At 41.7% G+C, this 24,373-nt stretch overlaps 1 protein-coding gene across 1 annotated transcript in view; it reads left to right on the top strand.

Annotated features, from left to right (window-relative positions):
- Dnah11 (dynein, axonemal, heavy chain 11) overlaps window positions 1-24,373 on the top strand; it is a 316,147-nt gene that overhangs the window by 27,126 nt on the left and 264,648 nt on the right. The window contains exons 9-12 of the mRNA XM_087554982.1: window positions 8,790-8,906; window positions 21,486-21,623; window positions 22,057-22,181; window positions 23,671-23,866. Of these exons, the coding sequence (XP_087411108.1) occupies window positions 8,790-8,906; window positions 21,486-21,623; window positions 22,057-22,181; window positions 23,671-23,866 (576 nt within the window). The remainder of the gene's footprint in view (window positions 1-8,789; window positions 8,907-21,485; window positions 21,624-22,056; window positions 22,182-23,670; window positions 23,867-24,373) is intronic.

Genomic DNA, 24,373 nt, shown 5'->3' with positions numbered 1-24,373 from the left:
AGGATGGTATTTTTAATTACTGCAAAGGCATTCATGAGAGATTTTGACAGGGACTAGATTGGCTGGGCAGATTGCTTTGGATAGCATTGTCTCTGTAACAATATTAAACCCAATGGCTCATGCAAGCGGACTAGCTTCCTACCCACCCTTTTCTTAACTGCTTACAGAAACTATTTTATAGCTTTTGATATACAGGTCTTTGACTTTCAAGGTCAATTTTTAAAAATTAATTATTTTGGGCTAATAGCCACTTATCAATGAGTGCATACCATGTGTGTTTTTCTGTGATTGGGTTACTTCACTCAGGATGATATTTTCCAGTTCCAGCCATTTGCCTATGAATTTCATAAAGTCATTGTTTTTGATAGCTGAGTAGTATTCCATTGTGTAGATATACCACATTTTCTGTATCCATTCCTCTGTTGAAGGGCATCTGGGTTCTTTCCAGCTTCTGGCTATTATAATTAAGGCTGCTATGAACATAGTGGAGCATGGATCTTTGTTATATGTTGGGGCATCTTTTTGGGTATATGCCCAAGAGAGGTATAGCTGGGTCCTTAGGTAGTTCGATGTCCAATTTTCTGAGGAACCTCCAGATTGATTTCCAGAATGGTTGTACCAGTCTGCAATCCCACCAACAATGGAGGAGTGTTCCTTTTTCTCGCCAGCATCTGCTGTCGCCGGAGTTTTTGATTTTAGCCATTCTGCCTGGTGTGAGGTGGAATCTCAGGGTTGTTTTGATTTGCATTTCCCTTATGATTAAAGATGTTGAACATTTCTTTAGGTGTTTCTCAGCCATTCGGCATTCCTCAGCTGTGAATTCTTTGTTTAGCTCTGAACCCCATTTTTAATAGGGTTATTTGTCTCCCTGCGGTCTAACTTCTTGAGTTCTTTGTATATTTTGGATATAAGGCCTCTATCTGTTGTAGGATTGGTAAGGATCTTTCCCAAATCTGGTTGCTGTTTTGTCCTAACAACAGTGTCCTTTGCCTTACAGAAGCTTTGCATTTTTATGAGATCCCATTTGTCGATTCTTGATCTTAGAGCATAAGCCATTGGTGTTTTGTTCAGGAAATTTTTTCCAGTGCCCATGTGTTCCAGATGTTTCCCTAGTTTTTCTTCTATTAGTTTGAGTGTATCTGGTTTGATGTGGAGGTCCTTGATCCTCTTGGACTTAAGCTTTGTACAGGGCGATAAGCATGGATCGATCTGCATTCTTCTACATGCTGACCTCCAGTTGAACCAGCACCATTTGCTGAAAACGCTATCTTTTTTCCATTGGATGGTTTTGGCTCCTTTGTCAAAAGTCAAGTGACCATAGGTGTGTGGGTTCATTTCTGGGTCTTCAATTCTATTCCACTGGTCTATCTGTCTCTGTACCAATACCATGCAGTTTTTATCACTATTAGCCCAAATGCTTGAATTACCCTAGATGCACAGAACACATGAAACTCAAGAAGGATGACCAAAATGAGGATGCTTCTCTCCTTTAAAAGGGGATCAAGAATACCCTTAGGGAGGGGATAGGGAGGCAAAGTTTAGAACAGAGGCAGAAGGAACACCCATTCAGAGCCTGCCCCACATGTGGCCCATACATATACAGCCACCAAACTAAATAAGATGGATGAAGCAAAGAAGTGCAGGCCGACAGGAGCCGGATGTAGATCGCTCCTGAGAGACACAGCCAGAATACAGCAAACACAGAGGCGAATGCCAGCAGCAAACCACTGAACTGAGAATAGAGCCCCCGTTGAAGGAATCAGAGAAAGGACTGGAAGAGCTTGAAGGGGCTCGAGACCCCTTATGAACAACAATGCCAAGCAACCAGAGCTTCCAGGGACTAAGCCACTACCTAAAGACTATACGTGGACTGATCCTGGGCTCCAACCGCATAGGTAGCAATGAATATCCTAGTAAGAGCACCAGTGGAAGGGGAAGCCCTTGGTCCTGCCAAGGCTGCACCCCCAGTGAACAGGATTTTTTTGGGGAAGGCGGTAATAGGGGGAGGATGGGGAGGAGAACACCCATATAGAAGGGGAGGTGGAGGGGTTAGGGGGATGTTGGCCTGGAAACCGAGAAAGGGAATAACATTTGAAATGTAAATAAGAAATACCCAATTTAATAAAGATGGGGAAAAAAAGAAAGGAAAAAAACATGTGACCTAGTGCACCCCCACCCCACCCCTTATAACCATGCAAGCCAATTGTAAGTCATTGGGCATATGATGCAAACTTTACAAAGGAAATTAGTAAGGGATACAACAAGTGAACTTCACAGTGAGGAAAATTGTTGAAGAGGGATTCCTCAGTGACAAGGGATCTATCCACCGAAGGAAACAGCAATGTTAAGTACACATGCCTCAAGCCACAAAGAAGCAAAACAGTGAAACAAAGTTGCAGAGCTGAAAGCTTACCCATTCTAGCCCCGCCTCTGCTCCCCATTCTCCATAGCTGAGAAACAGAAAATCAAGAGTGTGAAGGACTAGATTAGCACCAACCAAGAGCACCTACTGAGCTACCGTGGTAACAGCTGCTCCAGGGCCCATGGAACAGGCACTCATCAAGCTGTTCTCTATCCTACTCAGAAACCTCAGCAGAAATAAAGGAATTAAAATCAGAGAGGTGGATCTTTGGCAGTGGACTCAAACGATAAAACAGAGGAAAACACCAACAAGACAGAGTCCCCCTGAATTCGAGGGAAGCTATGCAGGGCTGTGTCTCAGCATCAGAGTTATATGGTCACTTCTCAGGGAAGGATCAGAATGAGAAGGGGTTATGGTGAGCTCCAGAAAAACAAACTGCTTGCTTGCCTGCTTGCTTGCCTGCTTGTTTTTGAAACATGGTTTCTCTGTGTCTCTCTGGCAGTCTTGGAATTCATCTGTAGACCAGGTGTGACTTGAACTCACAGAGATCAGCCTGCCTCTGCCTCTTGAATATTGGGATTAAAGGTGTGGGTGACCACTGCCTGGCTCCTTTTTTTTTCTTTTTAAGTAGCAAAATAGAATAGGAACACCAAAAACCTTGTCATGTTGCAACAACTTATTGTGTGTGGTACTATATCTCTATATATCTATATCTATATCTATATCTATATATATGTATATATATATATATATATATAGAGAGAGAGAGAGAGAGAGAATGTGTGTGCGCTATGCATGGATATATGGTATGGGTATGTATAGTTTTGGAGGTACGGGGGTATGGTATGTGTAGAGTGTATGTGTGTGTGTGTGTGTCATGTATGTTATGTATGATATGGGGAGGTTTGAGGGATGTGGTATGATATGTAGTGTTGTATGTATGGGTGTTATGTATTTGTGTATATTTGTGTATGTGGTATTTTGGTGTTTGTGTGTAATATGTATGGTGTGTGTGTAGTATTGTATAGTGTGTGTGTATCTGTACATTTTAGTGTGTATGTGTATTATGGAATGTATGGTATATATATATATATGTGGTCTATGTATAATGTGTGTATAGTGTTGTGGTATATGTTTATATTTGTGTGTGTGGGTGTGCTATGGCATGTACGGTGTGTGCAAGGGTGTGTGCTATATTTTCCATTGTGTATGTGTGTGATGTGTGTGTAAGATAGGGTCTCTTGTAGCTGATGTTGGGCTTGAACTCCTGATCCTCCTGCCTTTACTTTAGGAGTGTTGGGATACTAAATGTCATACTACCTAGCTCAGCTCAATTTTTGAGCTTCTGATGTGGAGAAATCTATAGGCATTCAGCAGACATGCTTACATTTTGAACTTTGCTAGCTGTGTGTTCACTTTCATGTTTCTGAGCCATGGTTCCCATCAGCAGCAAGGACAGTCACCAGCACATGGTGCACCTGAGGTATGTTAAAACAGTTCTACTTCAGCTTTTAAATGTATAGTCAGTTTATCAGCGTACAACCTCATCGGGAACCCAAGGAGCAGCTGGAGTAAGAGCACCAAAGCAAGGAGAAGCGGGTCACACCAAAATGTGCTTCATTGAAAAGACAAAGTTCTCTGAAAGATCTTCAAAGAAATACAAAGGAAAGTTACCGTTAGCAGAAAAAAAAAGATGGCTACAGAGTTGTAGACACATAAAGATAGTAGAGAATATCTAAGAAAACCAGAATGGAATCTGTGGAGTCTGCCCTGAACAGAGAAAAGCGAACGACTTTTCAGGTCCCGAGGAAGATGCCGTGCGCTAACCACGCCCGAACTCAGTGAATTCACACAGTGTGCTCTTTGTCATAAACATACACCTCACATGTTCATCAAAAAGATTCTGGCAGTGCATAAAAGGAATTATTTTTATGATTGTAATCTTATTTTTATTTGTAAAGATAAAACCTTATGAATGTACAGTTTGCACCAAAGTCTTTTAAGACACAGATAGTGGAGGGAGAAAAGTTCATCTAGTAAAATGAATTTTTCTCTTTTTCTACATGGTTATTCTGAGCATGACAAGAGCAGCTAAGGTCTGGTTTAAAAAAATCCCAACTACGATCTTACTATGTATCTCACATCATGAGCCCTCTGGGCTTGCTTACCCTGTATATCTGAGCTTTTGTGTACCTGTGATTTTTGCATCTTCTGACTGACCTCTCAAAATTTCCTCTCACCTTCCCATCATAACCTCACATCCATGACCACACAGCAGTTTTCTTTGGAGTCTGACTCATTTCATATACAGAGTGTCCCCCAGGGGTGTCTATGCCATAACAATGACAGAGTTCTTTTTTCTGAGCAGAATTAACATTCCTTTTCATATAAACTCACTCTCTCTTCCCTCCCTCCCTCCCTCTCTCCCTGCCGTGTGTGTGTGTGTGTGTGTGTGTGTGTGTGTGTGTGTGTGTGTGTGTGTAGAGATTGAATAACCCATTCATGTACTCACCGCCATTTATATTGTTGCATTTCCTAGGTGTGAGTTACCTACCCTCAACTCCCTACAGGTGTCTTACCGAGGTGATTTCATCTCAGTTAAAGGTGGACTCAGAAGAACACTGGGTTCTGTAGTTGTTCTATTCTCACGTTTTGGAACCTGTTACTTGTTCCCACAACAGCTGTATCAATCCATATTCAAACTGCAACACAGACCACACCAAAGGGGATTTGACTGGGGTTGGGGATTGGGGGGTGGGGATTGGGGGGCTGTTAAAGCAGGTTCAGTACTTGGTGTGAATTTGAAACTGAAACTTTAGTTTACAATTTAACCCTCTTAGTTAAAGGATACAAAGTAACAGACAAGTGGAACAAACAGGCCAAGATCTAACTACCACAACCTGAGCTATAAGGTGTCAGATATATAGGACTGGAGATTTAAAAATAACGGAAGGAGGGTGGGGAATCAAGCTAATCACTCCAAAATCCCAAACTGATCAAGTTTGATATCCACCCCACCCCCCAAGTCCCACTGAAAGAACAGTGTCAGAGAGGGTAAAGAACTCCTCAAAAACCATAAATAAGCACAGGACATTTCACCGTGAGTAATTTTGTCAAGTCTTGAACACAGCATATTCAACAACCCGATCATCGTCTCACCTGGGCATTCAACGGATGGCTTACCTATCCCCCATCCACTCTTGCCTGTCTTCGGCTCTTCAAACATCATAATTGACCTCATAGGGGAAGTACTCAGAGTCATTGATGACCTCGCTCCTTTTCTCACAGCAGCCAGTTCCTCCAGGTTTAAGTATAGTATGGCTCATTTCTTGCCTGCACTGCAGCATTTGCCTCTAAGCTGCTCCCTCTGGCCTGCATTGGCTCCCTTAATTTATTCTCTGTGGAGCAGCTTGAGAGCCTTTTACATGCTTAGTCAAATCATGGCTTTCCTCTAATTAAAACCTTTTTGATAGCATCTCGGGATACTAATACAGGCAATTTTGTACTTTCCAGAATATAGAAACGTTTTTATTAATGATTCCTGAGTCATACTAACTCACCATTTACTGTCTATTATGTACTTACTGAGAAACAGCTCTGAGCTGGGAACTCTGTGAAATATTGGGACTAATACTGGGGGGAAAAAGTCCAGTCATTAGGCTTCTCGATTCAGAATCCAAAGGAGAATATAGGTAGGAGACTATACAGCATGCTGAATGCTGGGGGATGAAGATAGTTCTGTTCCAGAGGTGCAAATACATGGAGACCTGTACCATAAACAGAAAGGAGGCAAGAGAGAAGTTGATAAAGGAGATTAGAGATGCCAGAGGCTATATAGAAGTCTGAAAATAGTAGGGTTGCCAGGTCCCGCCCATGCAGACCTTGAGAACCACTCTGCTACTACTTTAATAAGCATTATTAGTTGAGATAACTTATAGGATCTTGACTTGAAATGACATAGATCATCCAGGCTGCACCTTGGAGATTTGGTAACAGCAGCCTAGATGTATAGCAATGGAGGTTGGGAGGTTTGTGCTGGAAAAGATGGAGACAGAGGTGACAGGAGTTATGAGAGAAGACGGGTAGCACTTTTCAGAAAGAGTCAAAGGAGTTTCCCAAGTTTCTCTTAGGGTTTATAAAAAGAGCAACTTGACAGAGAAGTCAGTGGGTTCTCTGTAGCAATGTCTTTTTATCAAGTGCGTGTTCATGTGTATGCAAGTGCACATGTGTGTACACACATGAGTGACAGAGGCTGTTGTTCATCCTTTAGTGGGTTCTGGGAATCAAACTTGGGTTCTTGTTTTTCAAAGACCTAAATTAGAATCTGACCCACCGAACTCTCTTCTCCATCCACTCCCTGCTGGATTTTCTAAGGGATTGGTAGGTCCCTTGGGACATTTCTAAATTTGGTTTTAGGAATGTAATGTAGAGGAGAGAGAGAGATAGATATCAGAGAGAGAACATGTATGTGTGTGTGCATGTGCATGCATGTGTGTGCATGTATGTGTGGTGTACATGTGTGCATATGTATATGTGCATGTGTATGCCTGTCCTTGTGTGTGTGTGCTTATATGCATGTTCATGTGTGTATGTGAATCTGGGGTGGAGATTCTGGGCCATCCCCTTCTGATATTGCTCATTCTTTTGAAGGGTTTAATAGTTAAGGATTACAGATTGTGTACTCTCAGTTTCTATCCTGAGAAGTGGGATGTGTGAGGCTTGTTAAAACTTGCTAGGAAGTTGTGCCTTTTTCCTAAGACAGTGATTTTTGTTCAGAGAGGCTGCTTGGCTAGAATTCAGGAGATCTAACTCTATCCTCTCTATGCTAAATGTTATGGTTTGTGACACAGACTTCAGAAGTCCGACCCGAGCTGCAATTCCTACTCCAAGTTAAATTTGTAAGAGATCTGCTCAGTATTTTCAGGCTGTTCTAACAAAACAGTGTGAGTTAGGTGCCTTGTGAACCCGATACATTTATTTCTCACCTGCTAGAGGCTGATAAGTCCAAAATCAAGGCAATCAGCAATAAAGGGTTAGGCAAGGACTGCTCTCAGTTCTCAGAACCCACCGTGTCCTCCCTCCTGTGTTGGGGCAGATGTGAATCTCTCTCAGGCCTTAAGACTGCACAAATCCCATTCTGTCAGGAGCACCTGCCCTCTCATCACCTCCAGAAATCACTCCCCCTACCTGTTTAAATTTCATCATGGCGTCTGGGGGCACAGAAATGCTGAAACTGTTGTAGATTTTCTTCCCAGAGGCCAGAGGATGGGCTCTATGCACATCAGCGCAGTTTATGTATTATATATTACTACAATCGAATGATTAGACACAGTCTTAAACAGAAGGCAGAAACGAAAGATATCAGGTTACAACCCCTCCCCCCTAACTGTTTTCCTAAATGGGTCAATGTAATGAATATATTCAGTGACTAATCATGCTTACCTGATTTTCTTTTGCACCAATGGTCATGGCAGTAGGAAGCAAGTTCTCAACTACTGCCTTAAAGGAATAACATTCACCAAGTTTGTTTAAAATGAAAAACAAAACAAAACAAAACAAACAAAAAAAAAAACACTTGCTACCAAAATGGAAAAGCAGTATCAACTTGTAAAGATTGAGTTAATGTAAAGCCCTGAGCCAAACAGATGTGGATGTGGTTACAATGTATTGTTATTGCCGATTCTGTTGGTCAGGGGAAGGCCTTCACTGAGTAAGGCTAGAGCCAGCACTTCAGGCATCTCCATTGTGGAGCATGAGGAAGGCTGTGTGTCCCCTGGGACAGCTTTACTGACAGGGACTGTGACACTGTGAAGACAAAGCTATAGTCATTCCCTCCCATTTTCCTTCCTTCAAATTATGAGAGTGGGTGGTTATGCATGAGGAGGAAGCTGCCAGCTGCATATTAATGAGGACCTGGAAAAAAATATCCGAGTATTTCCAGTTTCTCTATCACTCATAAGGCATCTCACGGATGCACAGATTCCGTTCTTACCCCCACGAGACAACATTTTCACAGACAGGCTTTCCTATCCTAGAAGTAAACAAAAGCCTTCTGTGGAACTTACCGGGTGACCTAACTTTCTAACGGGGATGGTTTGAGAGACCATTCTCTTTATTTATGACTAAGCGAGGTGGAGGGTGGCAGGCACGCTGATGTGCACATGCGAGTGTGGGAGACATAGACCTGGGAAAGCTGAGCCTCTTGGAAACACGGGTAGCTTGCTACACGGGCAGTTTTCTGTGTAGAAGGTGACCACTGGTGTAATCAGTCAGGCGTGGCTGTTCCTTGGTCTCTTCTGAAATCCCCTTAGGAAAAAATAAACTGAGGGACAGTGGGGGTGGGAGGGTGATAAGGTCAAGCTTACCCTATTGCTGTTTTCATGCTGGAGTCTCCTCTGTAACTAACACTTTACTTTTCATGATGCAGGAGTTCGAAAGTGATTATTTCCAATTCAAGTCCAAAACCCTGGATTTTGACAGAAGGCTTGGGACGCTGCTTTGTGAGGGTCTCAGCAACTGTAGTGGTTTGGAGTCTGCGTTTAAGGTTAGTTCATGGACGCTCCCAAGAAAGTGAATGATTTAGACCATTAGATGAAAAAGTCACACACATTTTTTTTCGGATTCAGGTAAAGTGTTCACCTGTTGGTCACATTATATTCCCTTCGTCTTCAACCCACGGAACAATGAGGTTTGGATAACATACTAGAGAATAATGGAGTTCACTCTGGGAAGGTCATGTTTAGGACATTTAACTTTTGATCTTTTCTGGCATTCACTATATTTTAGCTCTTATTTCCTGTAGAGCAAATTGAACGTAGCCAATGAAATATCGGCTCAATGGTAAGCCACATCGAAAAATTAAAAAGAAAATCCATAATTTCAATAATTCTTTTCTTTATATTGTTTGCACATGCTGGGACCATCTGCCTACTTTATTACTCTGCCTGAAACAAATAACGACCTATTTTCCCCCATTCCACTGGGCGTAAGACACCATTGATTGCCAGGTATTATTTATGTGCCAATAAGAAAAAATGCTGCCAAAGTAATTACAATCTCATCGATTGTCTAGCGCCTTCTGACGTCAGAGATACTGAAGCATGAAAGAATGTTTGTTGAATGAACTTGATAATGTAAATGTGTGTTAAGAGTCATCTAAAAGGTTGGGGACGGGTGGGGGCCCAGGTGGCATGCTGACCAGCTTGTACGTGAGTGGGGTCTGGGGGAGAGAAGGGAAGTCGAGTCATTCCAGGGGGAAAAATGCATTCTGATAGCACCTGGAGATAGAAAGTTTGTAATATGGAAATAGGAATGGCATGTTAAGAGAGAGAGAGAGAGAGAGAGAGAGAGAGAGAGAGAGAGAGAGAGAGAGAGAGAGAGAGAATTGCAGATCAAGTGTAAGTTAATATTAGGTGATATCCCAGAGGGGAATTGAGTGTTCACCATCCAAGCAAGCAGACTTGGGAACCACAGGAATGCTTTGGTGAGAATGCTGGTGCAAAGTAATAGAGCAGGCTGATTTTCAAGGAAGATATTATGGGATTTCCAGTTTTCAAATGGGTTGACCAACCAGTGAAGCTACTCTGTGTTTCCGAAGCATGTTGAGCATTGAGACTGGAGGATTGAGACAGAACAAAGGGTGTAGAGTTTATTGTTTTTTATGTTTTTTTCATCTTTATTAAATTGGGTATTTCTTATTTACATTTCAAATGTTATTCCCTTTCCCAGTTTCTAGGTCAACATCCCCCTAACTCCTCCACCTCCCCTTCTATATGGGTGTTCCCCTCCGCATCCTCCCCCCATTACCACCCTCCCCCCAACAATCCCATTCACTGGGGATCCAGTCCTGGCAGGACCAAGGGCTTCTCCTTCCACTGGTGCTCTTACTAGGCTATTCATTGCTACCTATGAGGTCAGAGTCCAGGGTCAGTCCATGTATAGTCTTTAGGTAGTGGCTTAGTCCCTGGAAGCTCTGGTTGCTTGGCATTGTTGTTCATATGGGGTCTCGAGCCCCTTCAGTTCTTTCAGTCCTTTCTTTGATTCCTTCAATGGGGGTCCCGTTCTCAGTTCAGTGGTTTGCTGCTGGCATTCGCCTATGTATTTGCCATATTCTGGCTGTGTCTCTCAGGAGAGATCTATGTTTCCTGTCAGCCTGCACTTCTTTGCTTCATCCATCTTATCTAGTTTGGTGGCTGTATATGTATGGGCCACATGTGGGGCAGGCTCTGAATGGGTGTTCCTTCAGCCTCTGTTCTAAACTTTGCCTCCCTATCCCCTCCCAAGGGTATTCTTGTTCCCCTTTTAAAGAAGGACTGAAGCATTTGCATTTTGGTCATCCTTCTTGAGTTTCATGTGTTCTGTGCATCTTGGGTAATTCGAGCATTTGGGCTAATATCTACTTATCAATGAGTGCATATCATGTGTGATTTTCTGTGATTGGGTTACCTCACTCAGGATGATATTTTCCAGTTCCAGCCATTTGCCTATGAATTTCAATAAGTCATTGTTTTTTTTTGTTTTTTTTTAATTTTTTATTGGACATATTTCTTTACTTACATTTCTTTTTTTTTTATTAACTTGAGTATTTCTTATATACATTTCGAGTGTTATTCCCTTTCCCGGTTTCCGGGCAAACATCCCCCTCCCCCTCCCCTTCCTTATGGGTGTTCCCCTCCCAACCCTCCCCCCATTGCCGCCTTCCCCCCATAGACTAGTTCACTGGGGGTTCAGTCTTAGCAGGACCCAGGGCTTCCCCTTCCACTGGTGCTCTTACTAGGATATTCATTGCTACCTATGGGGTCAGAGTCCAGGGTCAGTCCATGTATAGTCTTTAGGTAGTGGCTTAGTCCCTGGAAGCTCTGGTTGCTTGGCATTGTTGTACTTTTGGGGTCTCGAGCCCCTTCAAGCTCTTCCAGTTCTTTCTCTGATTCCTTCAATAGGGGACCTATTCTCAGTTCAGTGGTTTGCTGCTGGCATTCGCCTCTGTATTTGCTGTATTCTGGCTGTGTCTCTCAGGAGCGATCTACATCCGGCTCCTGTCGGTCTGCACTTCTTTGCTTCATCCATCTTGTCTAATTGGGTGGCTGTATATGTATGGGCCACATGTGGGGCAGGCTCTGAATGGGTGTTTCTTCAGTCTCTGTTTTAATCTTTGCCTCTCCCTTCCCTGCCAAGGGTATTCTTTTTCCTCATTTAAAGAAGGAGTGAAGCATTCACATTTTGATCATCCGTCTTGAGTTTCGTTTGTTCTAGGGATCTAGGGTAATTCAAGCATTTGGGCTAATAGCCACTTATCAATGAGTGCATACCATGTATGTCTTTCTGTGATTGGGTTAGCTCACTCAGGATGATATTTTCCAGTTCCAACCATTTGCCTACGAATTTCATAAACTCGTTGTTTTTGATAGCTGAGTAATATTCCATTGTGTAGATGTACCACATTTTCTGATATCCATTCCTCTGTTGAAGGGCATCTGGGTTCTTTCCATTTTCTGGCTATTATAAATAAGGCTGCGATGAACATAGTGGAGCACGTGTCTCTTTTATATGTTGAGGCATCTTTTGGGTATATGCCCAAGAGAGGTATAGCTGGATCCTCAGGCAGTTCAATGTCCAATTTTCTGAGGAACCTCCAGACTGATTTCCAGAATGGTTTTACCAGTCTGCAATCCCACCAACAATGGAGGAGTGTTCCTCTTTCTCCACATCCTCGCCAGCATCTGCTGTCACCTGAGTTTTTGATCTTAGCCAATCGCACTGGTGTGAGGTGAAATCTCAGGGTTGTTTTGATTTGCATTTCCCTTATGACTAAAGATGTTGAACATTTCTTTAGGTGTTTCTCAGCCATTCGGCATTCCTCAGCTGTGAATTCTTTGTTTAGCTCTGAACCCCATTTTTTAATAGGGTTATTTGTTTCCCTGCGGTCTAACTTCTTGAGTTCTTTGTATATTTTGGATATAAGGCCTCTATCTGTTGTAGGATTGGTAAACATCTTTTCCCAATCTGTTGGTTGCCGTTTTGTCCTAACCACAGTGTCCTTTGCCTTACAGAAGCTTTGCATTTTTATGAGATCCCATTTGTCGATTCTTGATCTTAGAGCATAAGCCATTGGTGTTTTGTTCAGGAAATTTTTTCCAGTGCCCATGTGTTCCAGATGTTTCCCTAGTTTTTCTTCTATTAGTTTGAGTGTGTCTGGTTTGATGTGGAGGTCCTTGATCCACTTGGACTTCAGCTTTGTACAGGGTGATAAGCATGGATCGATCTGCATTCTTCTACATGTTGCTCTCCAGTTGAACCAGCACCATTTGCTGAAAATGCTATCTTTTTTCCATTGGATGGTTTTGGCTCCTTTGTCAAAAATCAAGTGACCATAGGTGTGTGGGTTCATTTCTGGGTCTTCAATTCTATTCCATTGGTCTATCTGTCTGTCTCTGTACCAATACCATGCAGTTTTTATCACTATTGCTCTGTAATACTGCTTGAGTTCAGGGATAGTGATTCCCCCTGAAGTCCTTTTATTGTTGAGGATAGCTTTAGCTATCCTGGGTTTTTTGTTATTCCAGATGAATTTGCAAATTGTTCTGTCTAACTCTTTGAAGAATTGGATTGGTATTTTGATGGGGATTGCATTGAATCTGTAGATTGCTTTTGGTAAAATGGCCATTTTTACTATATTAATCCTGCCAATCCATGAGCATGGGAGATCTTTCCATCTTCTGAGGTCTTCTTCAATTTCTTTCCTCAGTGTCTTGAAGTTCTTATTGTACAGATCTTTTACTTGCTTGGTTAAAGTCACACCGAGGTACTTTATATTATTTGGGTCTATTATGAAGGGTGTCGTTTCTCTAATTTCTTTCTCGGCTTGTTTCTCTTTTGTATAGAGGAAGGCAATGGATTTATTTGAGTTAATTTTATACCCAGCCACTTTGCTGAAGTTGTTTATCAGCTTTAGTAGTTCTCTGGTGGAACTTTTGGGATCACTTAGATATACTATCATGTCATCTGCAAATAGTGATATTTTGACCTCTTCTTTTCCGATCTGTATCCCTTTGATCTCCTTTTGTTGTCTGATTGCTCTGGCTAGAACTTCAAGAACTATATTGAATAAGTAGGGAGAGAGTGGGCAGCCTTGTCTAGTCCCTGATTTTAGTGGGATTGCTTCAAGTTTCTCTCCATTTAGTTTAATGTTAGCAACTGGTTTGCTGTATATGGCTTTTACTATGTTTAGGTATGGGCCTTGAATTCCTATTCTTTCCAGGACTTTTATCATGAAGGGGTGTTGAATTTTGTCAAATGCTTTCTCAGCATCTAATGAAATGATCATGTGGTTCTGTTCTTTCAGTTTGTTTATATAATGGATCACGTTGATGGTTTTCCGTATATTAAACCATCCCTGCATGCCTGGGATGAAGCCTACTTGATCATGGTGGATGATTGTTTTGATGTGCTCTTGAATTCGGTTTGCCAGAATTTTATTGAGTATTTTTGCGTCGATATTCATAAGGGAAATTGGTCTGAAGTTCTCTTTCTTTGTTGTGTCTTTGTGTGGTTTAGGTATAAGAGTAATTGTGGCTTTGTAGAAGGAATTCGGTAGGGCTCCATCTGTTTCAATTTTGTGGAATAGTTTGGATAATATTGGTATGAGGTCTTCTATGAAGGTTTGATAGAATTCTGCACTAAACCCGTCTGGACCTGGGCTCTTTTTGGTTGGGAGACCTTTAATGACTGCTTCTATTTCCTTAGGAGTTATGGGGTTGTTTAACTGGTTTATCTGTTCCTGATTTAACTTCGATACCTGGTATCTGTCTAGGAAATTGTCCATTTCCTGAAGATTTTCAAATTTTGTTGAATATAGGTTTTTATAGTAAGATCTGATGATTTTTTGAATTTCCTCTGAATCTGTAGTTATGTCTCCCTTTTCATTTCTGATTTTGTTAATTTGGACGCACTCTCTGTGTCCTCTCGTTAGTCTGGCTAAGGGTTTATCTATCTTGTTGATTTTCTCAAAGAACCAACTTTTGGTTCTGTTGATTCTTTCTATGGTCCTTTTTGTTTCTACTTGGTTGATTTCAGCTCTGAGTTTGATTATTTCCTGCCTTCTACTCCTCCTGGGTGTATTTGCTTCTTTTTGTTCTAGAGCTTTTAGGTGTGCTGTCAAGCTGCTGACATATGCTCTTTCCTGTTTCTTTCTGCAGGCACTCAGCGCTATGAGTTTTCCTCTTAGCACAGCTTTCATTGTGTCCCATAAGTTTGGGTATGTTGTATCTTCATTTTCATTAAATTCTAAAAAGTTTTTAATTTCTTTCTTTATTTCTTCCTTGACCAGGTTATCATTGAGTAGAGCATTGTTCAATTTCCACGTATATGTGGGCATTCTTCCCTTACTGTTATTGAAGACCAGTCTTAGGCCGTGGTGGTCCGATAGCACGCATGGGATTATTTCTATCTTTCTGTACCTGTTGAGGCCCGTTTTTTGACCAATTATATGGTCAATTTTGGAGAAAGTACCATGAGGAGCTGAGAAGAAGGTATATCCTTTTGCTTTAGGATAGAATGTTCTATAAATATCCGTTAAGTCCATTTGGCTCATGACTTCTCTTAGTCTGTCGACATCACTGTTTAATTTCTGTTTCCATGATCTGTCCATTGATGAGAGTGGTGTGTTGAAATCTCCCACTATTATTGTGTGAGGTGCAATGTGTGTTTTGAGCTTTAGTAAGGTTTCTTTTACGTATGTAGGTGCCCTTGTATTTGGGGCATAGATATTTAGGATTGAGAGTTCATCTTGGTGGATTTTTCCTTTGATGAATATGAAGTGTCCTTCCTTATCTTTTTTGATGACTTTTAGTTGGAAATTGATTTTATTTGATATTAGAATGGCTACTCCAGCTTGCTTCTTCTGACCATTTGCTTGGAAAGTTGTTTTCCAGCCTTTCACTCTGAGGTAGTGTCTGTCTTTGTCTCTGAGGTGTGTTTCCTGTAGGCAGCAGAATGCAGGGTCCTCGTTGCATATCCAGTTTGTTAATCTATGTCTTTTTATTGGGGAGTTGAGGCCATTGATATTGAGAGATATTAAGGAATAGTGATTATTGCTTCCCTTTATATTCATATTTGGATGTGAGGTTATGTTTGTGTGCTTTCATTCTCTTTGTTTTGTTGCCAAGACGATTAGTTTCTTGCTTCTTCTAGGGTATAGCTTGCCTCCTTATGTTGGGCTTTACCATTTATTATCCTTTGTAGTGCTGGATTTGTAGAAAGATATTGTGTAAATTTGGTTTTGTCATGGAATATCTTGGTTTCTCCATCAATGTTAATTGAGAGTTTTGCTGGATACAGTAACCTGGGCTGGCATTTGTGTTCTCTTAGGGTCTGTATGACATCAGTCCAGGATCTTCTGGCCTTCATAGTTTCTGGCGAGAAGTCTGGTGTGATTCTGATAGGTCTCCCTTTATATGTTACTTGACCTTTTTCCCTTACTGCTTTTAATATTCTTTCTTTATTTTGTGCGTTTGGTGTTTTGACAATTATGTGACGGGAGGTGTTTCTTTTCTGGTCCAATCTATTTGGAGTTCTGTAGGCTTCTTGTATGTCTATGGGTATCTCTTTTTTTAGGTTAGGGAAGTTTTCTTCTATGATTTTGTTGAAGATATTTACTGGTCCTTTGAGCTGGGAGTCTTCACTCTCTTCTATACCTATTATCCTTAGGTTTGATCTTCTCATTGAGTCCTGGATTTCCTGTATGTTTTGGACCAGTAGCTTTTTCCGCTTTACATTATCTTTGACAGTTGAGTCAATGATTTCTATGGAATCTTCTGCTCCTGAGATTCTCTCTTCCATCTCTTGTATTCTGTTGGTGAAGCTTGTATCTACAGCTCCTTGTCTCTTCTTTTGGTTTTCTATATCCAGGGTTGTTTCCATGTGTTCTTTCTTGATTGCTTCTATTTCCATTTTTAATTCCTTCAACTGTTTGATTGTGTTTTCCTGGAATTCTTTCAGGGATTTTTGTGATTCCTCTCTGTAGGCTTCTACTTGTTTATTAATGTTTTCCTGTGTTTCCCTAAGTGTGTTCATGTCTTTCTTGAAGTCCTCCAGCATCATGATCAAATATGATTTTGAAACTAGATCTTGCTTTTCTGGTGTGTTTGGATATTCCATGTTTGTTTTGGTGGGAGAATTGGGCTCCGATGATGGCATGTAGTCTTGGTTTCTGTTGCTTGGGTTCCTGCGCTTGCCTCTCGCCATCAGATTATCTCTAGTGTTACTTTGTTCTGCTATTTCTGACAGTGGCTAGACTGTCCTATAAGCCTGTGTGTCAGGAGTGCTGTAGACCTGTTTTCCTCTCTTTCAGTCAGTTATGGGGACAGAGTGTTCTGCTTTCGGGCGTGTAGTTTTTCCTCTCTACAGGTCTTCAGCTGTTCCTGTGGGCCTGTGTCTTGAGTTCACCAGGCAGCTTTCTTGCAGCAGAAAATTTGGTCTTACCTGTGGTCCTGAGGCTCAAGTTCGCTTGTGGGGTGCTGCCCACGGGCTCTCTGCTGTGGCAGCAACCAGGAAGACCTGTGCCGCCGTTTCCGGGAGCTTCAGTGCACCAGGGTTCCAGATGGTCTTTGGCTTTTTCCTCTGGCGTCTGAGATGTGTGTGCAGGGAGCAGTCTCTTCTGGTTTCCCAGTCTTGTCTGCCTCTCTGAAGGTTTAGCTCTCCCTCCCACGGGATTTGGGTGCAGAGAACTGTTTATCCGGTCTGTTTCTTTCAGGTTCCGGTGGTGTCTCAGGCAGGTGCCCTGCTGCTCCTGGGCCCTCCCCCACGGGAGCCCAGAGGCCTTATACAGTTTCCTCTTGGGCCAGGGATGTGGGCAGGGGTGAGCAGTGTTGGTGGTCTCTTCCGCTCTGCAGCCTCAGGAGTGCCCACCTGACCAGGCGGTTGGGTCTCTCTCTCACCGGGTCTGGGAGCAGAGCGTCATTGTTTTTGATAGCTGAGTAATATTCCATTGTGGAAATGTACCACATTTTCTGTATCCATTCCTCTGTTGAAGGGCATCTGGGTTCTTTCCAGCATCTGGCTATTATAATTAATGCTGCTACGAACATAGTGGAGCATGTGTCTTTGTTATATGTTGGAGCATCTTTTGGGTATACGCCCAAGAGAGGAATAGCTGGGTCCTCAGGTAGTTCAATGTCCAATTTTCTGAGGAACCTCCAGACTGATTTCCAGAATGGTTGTACCAGTCTGCAATCCCACCAACAATGGAGGAGTGTTCCTCTTTCTCACCAGCTTCTGCTGTCGCTGGAGTTTTTGATCTTAGCCATTCTGCCTGGCATGAGGTAGAATCTCAGGGTTCTTTCGATTTGCATTTCCCTTATGATTAAAGATGCTGAACATTTCTTTAGGTGCTTGTCAGCCATTCGTCATTTCTCAGATGTGAATTCTTTGTTTAGTTTTGAACCCCATTTTTTAATAGGGTTATTTGTCTCCCTACTCTTGAGTTCTTTGTATATTTTGGATATAAGCCCTCTATCAGTTGTTGGATTGATAAAGATCTTTTCCCAATCTGTTGGTTGCCGTTTTGTCCTAAAGACAGTGTCCTTTGCCTTACAGAAGCTGTGTAGCTTTATGAGATCCCATTTGTCCATTCTTGATCTCAGAGCATAAGCCTTTGGTGTTTTGTTCAGGAAATTTTCTCCAGTGCCCATGTGTCCAAGATTCTTCCCCAGTTTTTCTTCTGTCAGTTTGAGTGTATCTGGTTTGATGTGTGGAGGTCCTTGATCCATTTGGGCTTAAGCTTTGTACAGGGTCATAAGAATGGATCAATCTGCATTCTTCTGCATGCTGACCTCCAGTTGAACCAGCACCATTTGTTGAAAATGCTATGTTTTTTCCATTGGATGGTTTTGGCTCCTTTGTCAAAAGTCAAGTGACCATAGGTGTGTGGGTTCATTTCTAGGTCTTCAATTCTATTCCACTGGTCTATCTGTCTGTCTCTGTACCCATACCATGCAGTTTTTATCACTCTGTAATACTGCTTGAGTTCTGTCTCTGTACCAATACCATGCAGTTTTTATCACTATTGCTCTGTAATACTGCTTGAGTTCTAGGGGAATAGTGATTCCCCTAGAAATCCTTTCATTGTTGAGGATAGTTTTAGCTATCCTGGGTTTTTTGTTATTCCAAATGAATTTGCAAATTGTTCTGTCTAACTCTCTGAAGAATTGGATTGGAATTTTGATGGGGATTGCATTGAATCTGTAGATTGCTTTTGGCAAGATGGCCATCTTTATTATATTAATCCTGCCAATCCATGATCATGGGAGATCTTTCCATCTTCTGAGATCTTCTTCAATTTCTTTTCTTCAGAGACTTGAAGTTCTTATACAGATCTTTCACTTGCTTGGTTAACGTCACACTGAGGAATTTTATATTATTTGGGACTATTATGAAGGGTGCCGTTTCCCTAACTTCTTTCTCGGGTTGTTTCTCTTTTTTGTAGAGGAAGGCTACTGATTTATTTGAGTTAATTTTATACCCAGCCACTTCGCTGAAGGTGTTTATCAGGTTTAGTTGTTCTCTGGTGGAACTTCTTTTTGTTTTTGTTTTTTCAACAAAACAAAAGTTTTCAGGTAAAACTGTGATGCCCATTGGAGAAAAAATAAGGCAGTTACTGCAGTTCGGGTACAGTTAGTTTATATTTAATATGCTATTTTGTTTCCTTTGACTAGATATGGATAAATGTTCTTGGACAAAATGATGGCATTCTGATCCTCTTTGTGGCCTTTCCCACTTGGCAGAGTTAGGGCTTGTCTGTTTGTCCTTTTGTCCATTTGTCCATCTGTCTGTTCTCTCTCTCTCTCTTTCTCTCTCTCTCTCTGTTCAGGTAACTACAGGATTAAAAAGTCTTTGAAGAAGGTAAACCCAAGAACAATTAATATTGATACTGCTTTGAACAGTATGACAGTTATGGAAAGCTGTATCACATTAGCAAGCCGAGAGGGAGATGGAGAGTAAAGGGTCTGAAACAAAATCTCCAGGGAAAGGAAATGTAGTGAGATTCAGACATTAGCTTGCAGGACCATTGTGACAGGAAACATCTGTCTGTCCTGCCTCAACGTACCAGGAGGCTGTGTGACTGTAGCTCTCACCGTAGAAGCAAAGGGTTACTATGTATTGGTAGTGAGGAGCTCCAGTTCCCGCCTTCTCTTTACAATATTTCTCCATCTTTCCTTTTGTGTACTCAGGGCTTAAGTACCATGGGGCATTTAGCAAGATGAGCTGTGTAACTAGAAGGCTTCTGGAGAATGTAAAGTGAATGCGATGAAAGAAATGTATTTCCAGTTGATGCTTGGGTTCCCTTTGCTAAACTAGGAAGCAGTGCTCACTTGTAAATATGCAGGAAGCCCCAACCAACAAAAAGTAGACTGGAAGAGGAAGTTAATAATTAACATTTCACTAGGTAGCTGACCCACTGGGTAACAGTTATCTGGAGGTTTCTATTACCATTCTAACCATTGTCAGAAAAAGTCAGAATATGTTTGTCTTTGGTGGCTTATGAAATAGATACATTTATATGGTAATTTACATATCTTTTCTATTGTGTTATTTTCATTGAGTGAAGATTATGGGAAGGTTTGCAAAACTTCTATAACGAAGTTTTGAGGGAGATCCATTACTTCCTAAGGAAAATAAGAACAAAATTCTCTTCATTTTTCTGTTGTTTCACTTGGCTATTTTGCGATATCTCTTGTAGAAAATAACAATATATGATAACAGGCATATTATGAAGTCAACATAGATATAGTCCAAGATCCCCAGTGGTCATCTCAACCTTGTTTAGAATTGGACTTGTCCATATTTTCTAATACTTATGTGCTTTAGAAAGTAGGCACACTAAGAGACCAATGACATTGATAATGAACAGAATTGTTCAGCAATGTAATACAAAATTATAGAGTTGAACAAAACCTAGGAAATTGGTCCATCTAGAAATTTTTTACTTGATACTTTAAGACTGTAGTTAGCCTCTAGTAATGTAAATCATAGAAACAAGACCTTGGAATGGGGGAGATTAAGAGGGTGCCAGGGAAGAATTAGACCTGTCTTTTAATCCAGCTCTGCCACTGGTCTATGAATTTTAGCAAGTGACTTCTCCCTGCAATTCAGTTCCTCCCAGGGAGGTACCTGATCAGCTGTTTTTAGTATCTGATTGCTTGTTCTTAAGGCCTGTGATTAATTATGCTGGCTGTGTCAACTCTTGTTTCGTAAAAACATTACATCCATATGTGATTTAGCTTGCCAAGAGAGCCAACATACAAACGTGCAAACACATAAACTAAATTCATACCAGGCAGTAAACCCAGCACATCTTCACTGGCACCCGTGAGGAGCCGGGAAACCTGAGAGACTTTAGCGAGCTGTAAAAGAGTGTGGACCTTCACGAAGCTGGTGCTAGCACCGGATTGATATCTGCTGGCTCTATGTCCCACTCCCTCTCCATGGGCTTCCTATGCTTGCTAGAAGTTTCTGCCCACTTATAACTTAGGTCGCATTAATTCAGTCAGGCACATGCTCTTCCTGAGACACAGACAGTCCGCTGAGCTGACATCTTTGGCTTGAACCAGAATGTTCGTGTCAAAGGAGGTGCCCAGCTGTAGTGTTTTCAGACCAGAACTCATCGCTGCCCCAGGCCACTGTTAGGGGTGACTAGAACTCAGAGGTCAACTAAGGGTAGAACAGTTATTTTTATTGTTACATTTGATGTAATTACTGATGAGGAGAATCACATAATACACACATAAGTCTTGCTTCTCCTTTTACACACCCGAGCCAGGTTGAAAACACCCCTGACACCCAGCAGAGGATGTCGGTAGCTGTGAGCCAACAGGTAGACATTGGCTCTAGACATTGGTCATTTCTGATCCTCTGGGTTTTCATGGAGGCAAAGAAATTTCATCTAGAATTTGGCTTATTGGTTGGACCAAATTCAGGAGGACCCCAAAATAAACCTTTTGTCTATGACACCATATGTATTTTAGAGCCTAGACTTTGCCTCTAGTATAAAAAGTTAAACTGGGAAAATTCTTATACTCAGAGCTCAAAGTTCTTAACCTTTCTTAACTTTGATTTTTTTTCCTTATAGCTTTTGACCATATTTGGGAATTTTCTAGAGAAACCAGTTGTCATGGAAATTTTCAGCCCACATTATAGCACACTATTGAACATGTTTAATGCAGAGTTGGATATGTGTAAGCGACTGTATGATGAACACATGAAGCAGGTGAGTGGTGGGAAGGTTGAGCAATGTCACCATGTCATGTGGGTAATGACCATCAACTAGAACCATTTTCATTGTGGGTAAAGATTAGATTCATTAGATAAATTATACATAAGATTAGAAATTAGTGTCATTACACATAGGCATTAGGCATTTCTTACTCCTAGAGATTGAACCAGAGATCCCTAACCCTAACCCTAACCCTGTTAGGAAAAAACTATCACTAAGCTACTCTACCAACCGAATGCCTTCATGTAATGGTTTTCTTACAAAGATGGGGTGCTTGCTTTGGGAACTTACCCCTTCATTAGTGCAGTTATTAATTACCACATTTAATGCCACTAGGAAATTAAAATAAACAACTGCTTATAAGGTTGTAAGGCCACCCTGACTAAGTGTCCCTTTTCTTCCTCTTCACAAAAATGCCAACATGCAGATTGAACACGGGCATGAAATTCTCAACAAGAATATGCCATTCACCTCTGGAAATATTAAATGGGCCAGAATGCTCCTCGAACGCCTTCAAATGTTCTGGTCAAACTTTACATCTCTCCATTATCTGTGAGTAGTTAGCCTTACTCTGTGGTGAGTTCTGCTGATGTTGCAAGTGTTTGTGTGTCGAGATGGGATCTCTGCAGCCCAGACGGTCCTCAGGTGCATTCATTAGGTAGCCAAGGATGACCTCCAAGTCCTGATTCTACTGCCTCCAGCTCTCAGATGCTAGGATCATAGGCAAGTATCACCACACCTGGCTGTCAGTACTAACACCTGAGGATTCACTGGCCTGCTCTGGTTTGGTTGGGTTCAATCTGGTGAGAAGGCTTTATCATATGACTTTGGAATATTTTATGGGACTCATAACTTCTTATTGCTTACACTGTTTTCTGGTCCTTTTATCTTTTAACATCTCCTTTTCATTCACTGTCTGGAAGGTTTAATTATTTCAGTTCTCTTCATCAACCTCCCCTACTTTGTCACACAGTCCTCTGTGCTCTTTATTTAACTTCCAGCTAGAAACTGGTAACTTGTTGGTGATTACTGAAGTCTTTAGTCTTTGGGGTCGTTGGACCCCATTTATCCATTTTTAACTACTTTGTGTCTTTATCCCCTTAAATTTATGTATTCATTTTCATCCTCATCCCATCCCCCTTCTCCCCATTTCTCCCCCTCACACCTCCCTCTCCCAACTCCCTTCCCTATCACCTCCAAGAAGAGGAGCCTCCACCCCATGGGTGCCAACTCACCCTGGCACATCAAGTTGTATCAGAACTAAGCACATCCCCTCCCACTGAGGCCAGACAAGGGCAGTCCAGCTAGGGGAAAGGGATCCAAAGGGAGGCAACAGAGCCAGAGACAGTCCCCGCTTCAATTGTTAGGGGACCCACATGAAAACCAAGCTGCACATCAGCTATATAGGTGCTGGGGGCTTAGGTCCAGTACATGCATGCTCTTTGGTTGGGAGTTCATTTTCTGTGAGCCCCTAAGGGCCCACCTTAGTTGACTCTGTAGGTCTTCTTGTAGTGTCCTTGACCCTTCCAGCTTGCTCAATCCCTCCTCCCATTCTTCTACAAGACTCCCCACACTTGGCCTAATTTTTGGCCATGGGACTCTGCATCTGTTTCCATCAACTGCCAGATGAAGCCTCTTAGAAGACAGTTTTGCTAGGTTCTTGTCTACAAGCATAGCAGAGTGTCATTAATAGTGTCAGAGGTTGGTTCACCACCATGGGATAGAACTCAAATTGAGCCAGTTATTGATTGGCTAACCCCTCAATCTCTGCTTCTTATCCCTGTGCATCATGTAGGCATCTGCCCAGAATTGGCGTCAAAGGTTTTATGGGTAGGTTGATGCCCTCCTCCCTCCATTGGAAGTCCTGCCTGGCTACAGGAGGTGGCCACAAATTGCCTTTAAGTAAATACAATTTTAAAGCACTGTGTGGCTTTCATTGCTTCGCCCTCTGATCCTTATAATTTGTAATCCTGTTCTCTTTTGTTAACTAAGCTGCACTCTGTGACATGTGTAGAAAAGTAGAAAAACCTTGTTGCTGCAGATTTCCAGACAGTCCTGATGAGGCTGCAGTCTGTCAGAAGTATGCTGAAATGACCACTTTGCTGGATCAATTTGAAAGTCGCATCTATAGTGAATGGAGAAGAAATGTGGACAAAACCTGTGAATTTAATCTGAATCAGCCCTTGGTTAAATTCAGTCCCATAAACGGCCTTCTTAGTGTCAACTTTGACCCAAAGGTAGGACTTTGCCTCTCTAAGTGCATTAAAGATGCAGCAACTCTGTCTCTGAAGCTTCCCCTGATGACGGTGGAATTCACTTCGGTTATTTAAACTCTATTTTGGGAAAATGGCCACTCTGGGAGTGGTATAAATTTAAGCTCAAGAAAGTATTTTACAGAGATTTGTTTTTGTGCATTCATGTATGCATGAATGTGTGTTTTTTTGTTGTTGTTTTGTTTTTTTGTTGTATGTATGTGTATGTGTATGTGTATGTGTATGTGTATGTGTATGTGTATGTGTATGTGTATGTGTATGTGTATGTGTATGTGTATGTGTATGTGTATGTGTTTGGTTGAACTTAGGACCTCATAGTTTCTAAGCAAACACTCTACCAGTAAGTGCATTTATTTAAACCTTCTTTGTTTATTGCAATGTTCCTTATTGAGTTTTTTTTTTCAAGACCAAGGCCTCACTGTTGCTCAAGGAAAATGTTGATCTACCAATCCTCTCTCTCTGCCTACTAAG

This window comes from Rattus norvegicus, chromosome 6, assembly GCF_021556685.1.
Source record: "Rattus norvegicus strain SHRSP/BbbUtx chromosome 6, alternate assembly SHRSP_T2T, whole genome shotgun sequence".
Lineage (NCBI taxonomy): Eukaryota > Metazoa > Chordata > Mammalia > Rodentia > Muridae > Rattus > Rattus norvegicus.
This window is presented reverse-complemented; position numbering and strand designations above follow the sequence as displayed.